This window comes from Nymphaea colorata, chromosome 8 (genome assembly GCF_008831285.2).
Source record: "Nymphaea colorata isolate Beijing-Zhang1983 chromosome 8, ASM883128v2, whole genome shotgun sequence".
Lineage (NCBI taxonomy): Eukaryota > Viridiplantae > Streptophyta > Magnoliopsida > Nymphaeales > Nymphaeaceae > Nymphaea > Nymphaea colorata.
Window position 1 is genome coordinate 6,149,679 of NC_045145.1, and position 8,401 is coordinate 6,158,079.

The 8,401-nt window shown below is 39.3% G+C and overlaps 1 protein-coding gene across 2 annotated transcripts; it reads right to left on the minus strand.

Moving 5' to 3' along the window:
• Nucleotides 1-909: 909 nt before the first annotated feature.
• Nucleotides 910-7,738, minus strand: LOC116259506 (uncharacterized). 2 transcript variants are annotated; one of them, XM_031637371.2, is made up of 6 exons: nt 7,289-7,738; nt 7,133-7,210; nt 6,659-6,741; nt 6,465-6,587; nt 1,177-1,237; nt 910-1,100 (listed from the first exon to the last, which is right to left on the minus strand). In XM_031637371.2, exons 1-6 carry the CDS (start codon nt 7,382-7,384, stop codon nt 930-932), a joined length of 612 nt encoding a protein of 203 aa, XP_031493231.2. In that variant the 5' UTR covers nt 7,385-7,738; the 3' UTR covers nt 910-929. The 2 variants fall into 2 exon arrangements, with proteins under 2 accessions (XP_031493231.2, XP_049935235.1); XM_050079278.1 differs by lacking the exon at nt 6,465-6,587.
• Nucleotides 7,739-8,401: the final 663 nt, after the last annotated feature.

The window sequence follows — 8,401 nt, forward strand, 5'->3', positions numbered from 1 at the left end:
GGTCTTGATGAAGAGTTATAAACCGAAGCATATCTTGATGATGAAAAAAGAACAGAAATACTTTTTGCTTTTTTTTAGACAATTATTATGTTTACCAACATTTTGTTTGATTGATCTAAATTTCTATTAGATTTATTACCATAAAATAAAATGCCGAGTGTAAGTGTGGTTCTTCTTTTATTAAATCAAGAAATCAAATTAAAAATATTTTTCTTAAGTGACAAATTTTGATAAACCATCGTTAATTAATGCCCATATAGTGATTGTTTTTTGATAGTCAATACTAATTTTTTGAAAGGTGGACAAAAAACAAAAAACTTTTACAAAGTTCGATTCTTTTAGCAATTTAAAAGTTGACAGCTGCAACTTTTTCTATGAAGATATTCTTTTGAGAAAAAAATAGGGCTTGAACCAATTATATCCACTCTTTACTTGCCTTTTTGTCAAAAAAGATTCACTCTTGAATTTCATCGACCACACTCAGACTGATCGTAAAAGATGTTGTAGGCATCGTTCACCAGCAAACCCTGGCAAACCAACCAAGTCAGTGGATGGAAATATGATCCAAAAACTACATAATGGAAATATTCTTTCTTTCCCATGGAAACGATAAGGAAATATACACATTACAAAAGTTTGCGAGAGAATGAAAATGGCACTGTACAATGATCACAGTGCCTTTAATACACACCTTCGACATGAATTCAACGTCAGACTAAATCATGCAACTTGGAATCAGTTTGTACGCAGTGAACCACATTTCAACTGGCACAAACAGTGGGCATGATATGGTTGAGCCCCCGGTCATGTGGATGACTAATTCACCACCACCTGCGTGCAGTATGCCAGTCGGCCAAGTATCACCATGCAGGCCTCACAGACAAATCTGCTCTAAGTCTAGCAATGTATTTCAGTTCACGATTTTCTTCTCAGCTAGCAAAAGCCAGTGACTGATTTATAGTGTGAGAATTTGGTTTTTTGTATGTTAGCTTCGTAAAATCAAGCAGTGTCTGTCTCCGGCGTATCGCACTCTCAAGATAGTCCTCTAAGGGAGGAAGATAACTTTTTGTTGTAGAATCAGGAGTCTCGCCTCTTATTATCTGCAAGACGATCAATTTTTTGTCAGGTCTTCCATTATCAAATTGAGTGTCATAGAGCTAAGTAAACATTTATAACCTTTGATGCCCAGTGTCTTTCAGCACATTGGCAAACATCACGTATATCTCGCCCTGACATCCTGGATATAAAACATTTAAGTTAGATCAAAGCATGAATGACATAAAAGCAGTGTCAGAGCTATCTCGATATTTTTGAAAATATCACGATATTAACGTCAAAATAATAAAAACGAAAAAACAGGAAAAGACATCATTAAATTATCGCAATTGTTTCAAAAATTTTTTCATTTTTCTCTTTGTAGCATTCATATTATCATGGATTCAAACATAAACTTAAAACAAATTATTTTTATCATTTTTATTATCATTAAAACATTCCTATTATCACTGTTATATAGTTTTATTTATGTTTTTCTATTAGTTTCTCATTTATTTCATTTATACATAATTTTTTATTTTTTAAAAATTTTCTGAGTTTCCCCCCCAAAAAAAAAGTTTACCGATAAAAAGCTGAGAATGATATTTGTGACACTGCATAAAAGTATTGCAAGACATGGAAATTGGAAACCAGACAAATGCTTGTTTACTGTTCTATGCATACAATGAAAGTGAAACACAGTTGACTTTTACTTATTACAAATAACTTAAATGACATAAACAATAACATCTACAAAATAAGACGAGCAAACCAGTCAAGTTACGAAGCACGTTTGAGGTGTGCTGCCTATGCCTGATAAACAATGCTGATTGGACACCAACATTAGCGTTGGCATCCAACATATGTGAACGTCTGATGTGCTCTCTCCAGGAAGTGCATTCAACCAGTCCTATTTTCAGAATGGTTTTACCACACCCAACCCTTCAACACTTATTCTAAAATTATGTCATCTTTACAACCAAAACATTACCAATCTATAAAAAAAATGATGTCTTAAATGTGTAATGAATAATTTAAAATCAACAGTATGAAATGTTTTGGGATTTTAAGCTTGTCTTATATGTTCAATAAACATGATTTTTTTATTGATTTTATATGTTTTTAAATATGAAAATCACATAAAAATAATTATTTTTCAAAGAACTCTTCCTATACTTGGATATATTTCATGAAATATAAGCATGAAGTATTTCAAATATTTGGGGTTTTCACTTTATGGACAAGAGCAAGGTTCTTGTAATGTCGTGCACTTACAATGTAATGGTGTAAGAGTATTCATCAAACGAATTTACTACTTTTCTTTAGGATACTATAATAAATTGGGAAGTTTTTTGCCCACATATCCCACAAAAATGGGGTTGCAGAGATGAAGCATAGGCATGTCGTTGAAGTGCGATGAACATGTAACATAATGGCCATGTGCCTGTCAGCCTCTAAATAGAAGTTTCACACTGTTCTTCATGTTATAAACCCTATTTTGGAGCACAAATCACTATATTATATTTTATTCGGACAACCATCTTATGATGAGTGTAGAACAGTAACAAGAAGATGATCTTAACGTGGAAAACCCTTGACTCGAGGGATAAAAAACCACGGTGGAGAAGATCCGGCGCTCACTAGCTGCCGAGCTTACTCTCTCTCTTAATTTTCATTCACACTTTGAAATAAGGGTTACAAAGGCTTAAATAAAGCTTAACATGAACAATGGGTCGGATAGGGTCCAAACCCTGATTTGGACCCTATCATGATGATTTGTATGTACAATGAAGTGTCATCCCAAAAGGTAGTGTCGCCAACGCAGCACTGCTAAAACTAGAAATCAGTTCGCGAACATAAGCCGATTTACTTTGGAAGGCCAAGCCCATGGCTCGACTGAAGAATGCGAGTGGTTGCTGGTTCTGACTCAAAACCAGCCCCCACGCCTATGTCGAAGGCATCGACTTCTACTTCGAAGGGGATATCGAAGTTGGGCATTACCAGTACCGGTGCCGACGTGACCGCTTGTTTTGATGCCTCAAATGCCTTTTTGGCTTGAGAATTCCACTGGAATCCATTCTTCTTTGTCAACTCTGTCAATGGAGCAGCTATGGTCCCAAAATTGTGAACAAATTGTCTGTAATAACCAGCCAGGCCAACAAAACCACGAACCTGCTTGACCGTGTGAGGTGAGGGCCATTCCCATACCGCTAGGACCTTGTCTGCCTCCATCCAGACACTGCTGCGACTTATAACATGGCTGAGGTATGTGACGTGAGACATGCCGAAGGTGCAGTTGGATAATTTGGCATGTAATACGTGTTGTTGCAAGAGAGATAAGACAGCGTGCAGATGCTTAAAATGCGCTACATCATCTGTGCTAAACACAAAATGTCATAAAAAAAGGCAAGGACGAACCTATGTAGATAAGGTGAGAACATGTCATTCATGAGAGACTGGAACGTTGCCGGCGCGTTGATGAGACCAAAAGGCATCACACGGAAGTCATAATGGCCGTCGGACGTGAGGAAGGCGGTCTTAGGCACATCTGCCTCTATAGTCGACTCTGAGATCGATCTTGGAGAAGAACGACACTCCTTGTAACTCATCAAGGAGATCCTCCACCACAGGGATAGGGTACCGATCCTTAACTGTGATGGCATTTAGGGCTCAGTAGTCCACGCAGAATCGCCAACTGTCGTCTTTCTTTTGCACTAACAAAGCTGGTGAAGCAAAAGGGCTCCGGCTAGGTTGGATGATGCCCTGTGCTAGCATTTCTTGTACAAGTTGCGTGATCACGTTGGAAGGGGCTGTATCGATAAGGCCGTTCTTTGATGGCGACCACCCCAGTCTGAAGATCGATCTTGTGATCACAGGAGCACATGGGTGGTAGGCCTCTAGGAACTACAAACACGTCAAAGAATTCATTAAGAAGTGAGGATAGACGTACTCTATCTATGGCTGGTGTGGCATCCGAACTCTTTGCTGGCCCTGGTTAGCTCATGAGTAGCACCAAACTCGTAGTTGCGCCTCTCAACATCTTGAAGTTAACCTCTTCTGTAGCTGCGGTCCGTTGGCTAACGTGGTCGGCGGCCGTTGCTTTGTGTAAAGTGCATTCGCATGCCCACAAAATCCCACACCATTTTGCCGAGCCCTCGTAACCAATGCATGTCCAACACAAGGTCAGCGCCTGCCATGGCTAATATATATAGCTACATGGGAAAACAATGACCTTGGATTTTCATCTTCTCTTCATTGCAACGTCCCTTACATTTCAAAGTGCTGCCATCCCCTACTACCACGTCAAACACTGGTTGTGTATCGATCTTGCAACTCAGTGCTCTTGCCGATTTTTCACAAATAAAGTAGTGAGTAGAACCCGTATCGACCAGCACACTCACTGTTCGGCCTCTTAGCCGTCCTTCGACTCGCATCAACTGTGGTCGTTACCGGCTAAAGCATGGAGAGAGATTTTCGATGGGCAGCCCACTGTCATATGTATGGCCGACGATTCCCCGATGGTTTCTGTGTGATCCCCTTCGCAGAGCTCTTCCTCTTCCTCTACCAAGTACATGTGGAGGCGCTTGCACAAATGCCCCGTTGTCCATGGCTGATCGTAGTGAAAACAGAACACTTGGTGTCGTTTCTCCCGAATCTGGTCGGGCATGAGTTGTCGCACAAACGGCCGTGCCAGGCCCTTGCTAAGGGGTGGCTTGCTCATTGTCTTATCTTGTTCGACTGGGTAAATGGTGGGCTGTTGGAAGGTGCGCAGCGCGTTAGGCATACAATTTAAGTTCAAGAAATGACGGTGCTTCTCCTCGGCCATGCGTGCTGCAGCAAAACACGCATGTAGGGTCGTAATGCTTGGACCTCAAGCAACAATTCTTCCTTAAGGCCACTGACGGAAGTGCCTATCAGGGCCTCAACAGGCCACCCGCGAACCATGTTAATAAGTTCCTCAAATTGCTTCTGCCACACTTTCTTTCTGACGTATCTTAAAAAGTTTGGCGTCGTAGTCCACATATATTGAGGGTCCAAATTGGGTTAGGTTGTCATGGCGGTTACCAGTTGCTGCCAGTCTGATCTATCGTGCTGCAAAACTAACCATCGAAACCACTGAATGGCAGGTCTTCATGGCAGTACGGCTAACCTTTATTGTCTCCAAAATTCTTTGGCACTCAAAAAAACTATTCAGCAACTAGACAGGTCACCTCGCTAACCTTTATTGTCTCCAAAATTCTTTGGCACTCAAAAAACTATTCAGCAACAACTAGACAGGTCACCTCCATTGAAGGCTTCCATCCCCCCCATATGGGAAAGTAGGCGGCGTTGAGGATGGACTACCCCCACTGTGCGCCGAATGCATATTTTCAGAAAAAACCCCACCTGGAGTTGGTCACCCGCATGGGTAGTGGCGAAGGTGCTCAACGAAACGCCGAACCCACCATTGGCGGGCCCACCTCAATCATTTTATATTTTTTTGTAAATGAAAGAAGAAAAGGAAAGATGAAAGGGGAGGTCGTCACGACTCACCACACCCATCGCTGCCAGCTTTCTCTTGCCGTTGGCTGTCAACCAGAGAGGGAATGCCGGCAATGCCGGCAAACAGCGATGGGGAAGGCGATGGCCTCCCCCTTGTTGAAGAGGTGGAGGAGGCGATGCCTCCCCCTTGTTGAAGAGATGGAGGAGGCGATGCCTCCCCCAAACCACCCGCCCGACGCTCAAGCTCTCAAGCAAGAATGGGCCGTCCACATGGACGGTGCTTGAAAAAAGTCATATATATATATATATATATATATAGTCACAAATATAGTTTACGGTTTAAATGGCAAGTTTTTTCTGGTGTAAAATCTCGGCAATGTTAAAACAATTAAAAAGGAAGATTTTAAAAGTAAAATGTGAAAATTAATAAGTGGTATAAAAAATGTAAAAGAACACGAAAATGGAAAAAGTAGTAAAAAATATAAAAATACGAGAAAAGAACGCAAAAAATGTGAAAAAAGGCCCAAATGAAAAAACACCTTTTCTTTTCATTTTGGTTTTTTTGCCTTTTTTTTCGGTTGACTTGTTTTTCAAATTTTTAACATGTTCTTTTCAAAAGAACATGCATCGGCTAATGTGCTGTGAGAGGCTGTAGGATTTCTTTATACTAATCAAGAAGGAGAAATCCAAGAAACACACACACATATAAAAGAAGCTGAAATCCTCCGGTCATCCATCCATCAGGATGTCTTACACATGCAGCCCAATGCAATGTATGGGGCTGTGTGTATGAGACACCCTGATGGATGGAGGATTTCAATATATATATAATGTTTCACCCATATGAGATGGCTTATTACAAAAGTGAATTTGAGCAAAATGAACCTTCTGGTATTTCAAAACTTAAGGGAAAATAGAAGCAGAACCAAGATATTTAAAGCTCTTACCCTTCTGATACAGAGGCAAATTCTGCCAGTTCATCCTTATTTAGATGCTTTGCATACTGCATTATTATCTTTTGTCGGTCTTGATGATCGGGTAAACCAAATGTGATGACTGAATCGAAGCGACTAAAAGAAGAGAAGCAACTTAGTTTCCATTTAAAAATGAGATAAAAGTATGTCATTGACAATAGTAAAACCTCATAAGTGCAGGATCAAGGTCTTGTTTTCTATTTGTCGCGGCAATGACCACTACCCGCTTGCCCTGTCCAAATCCATCAATCTGCATTTAAAACTCAATTCTGTCAATATAGGATAAGCTTCTGAAAGTCCATCAAATGGAGGTTTAATAAAGCTATCAAATACTACGAGATATTCTATCTTTACCTTGGCGTATCAATGGATCTAAAGTGAAACTAATAATATGTTAGAAAACTCATGGTGCCATCAAATATTGAATGGATAAATTGTGAAAGCCTAGAAATAAGAAAACTCATCTTCGATGATCAACATCGACAATAAGGTGCAGGATTTAAGTTTACAGAGAATATCCTAAGCATAGAAGCCATATTAAAGTTGTCAAGTTCTGTTGAAAATTTTAATAATGTATAGTGTATGCAATGGCATGGACAGGATCAGAGGCTAAAAAGGTAAAAACCCTGTTCAGTAAATACCTGTCTCAGTAACACTGACAAAATTCTGCGAGTAGCTTCATGCATGTCACTATCACGAGTTGCAGCAAAAGAATCAACCTGAAAATACAGAAGACAATAACAGGAAAATAAATAGGCCATTCAAGAAAGAGAACAGAGTGTCAATGGCGGACATACCTCGTCCAAGAAAACAATGGCACCAGTAGAGAGATCATTAGCAAGAGTAAACACTGTTCCCAGCAGACGCTCACTTTCACCATAGTATTTTGACATTACTGCCTCGAGAGGAACATACAGCAATGGGATATTCTGGCATTAAAAAGTTCCATAAGTTAGCTTCTACATTTTAGCACTGAAACTGAAAATGTCAGTCGCATTTGTTTGCGAAATCCTGAATTTTCTTCTTGTAGGTACAATGTACTGGCACCAACATGGAGACTGGTATTGGTCACTATGACATTGCACCATAAGATGCAACTATCGAATCTCTGCATAACTATTTTCAAATGAGTAAAAAGGTTTCAAAAAAGTAACAATGGCATTATTTAAAAACAATCGACATACAACTAAAGATTCCTCAGTATGATTCAACAAAACCATCTCATATCAAACGACAAACCCATGGATCCAAATGCTCAATACATATCTCATGCTCCATATTTTTTTGCATGTGCTCATAAATGTTTTAGAATAGACAGAACATTTGTGAGGCAAAGATTTGGCCAAGAAAATTTTTTAAAGTAACACTTTTACCATATTTGAATTGGTGGATAAGAGATACGGAAAACTTTATTTTGTTTGATGGCAACAAGGGGTAACATATACTATTTTCCCTGCATCCTCTTAATTGCTGCAGTAACTACTAGTTTCCTGGTTAGCTAACCTATCGAGGTTCGGCTTTTTTAAAATCTAGTTACCAACTGAATCCAATTTAATACTAGCACTTTGTAAAGCAACTAGTGTTCCACTAGTTTTAGATTTAGATGAAACAAATCCAACAAATAAGATCTGAAACCCAAACCCAACAGATAAAATTAGAACACATGCATAATCATATGGCTTATCTAGTGGCCAACTCAAGAACCAAAATCAAATCTGAGTGGTTAAACTTAGTGCAGAAAATAGAATCTGACTTATAATCAAATTCAAGCAGAAACCAAATAAATTTCAAAAAAAAACTGAAATTGAAAATCAATTTAATTTAAAAATAGACAAGCCTGTTGCCGAGACGTAAATAATCTAAGTCACATGAGTACAAGTATAGTGGTACAGGAACGAATATACGGGTAC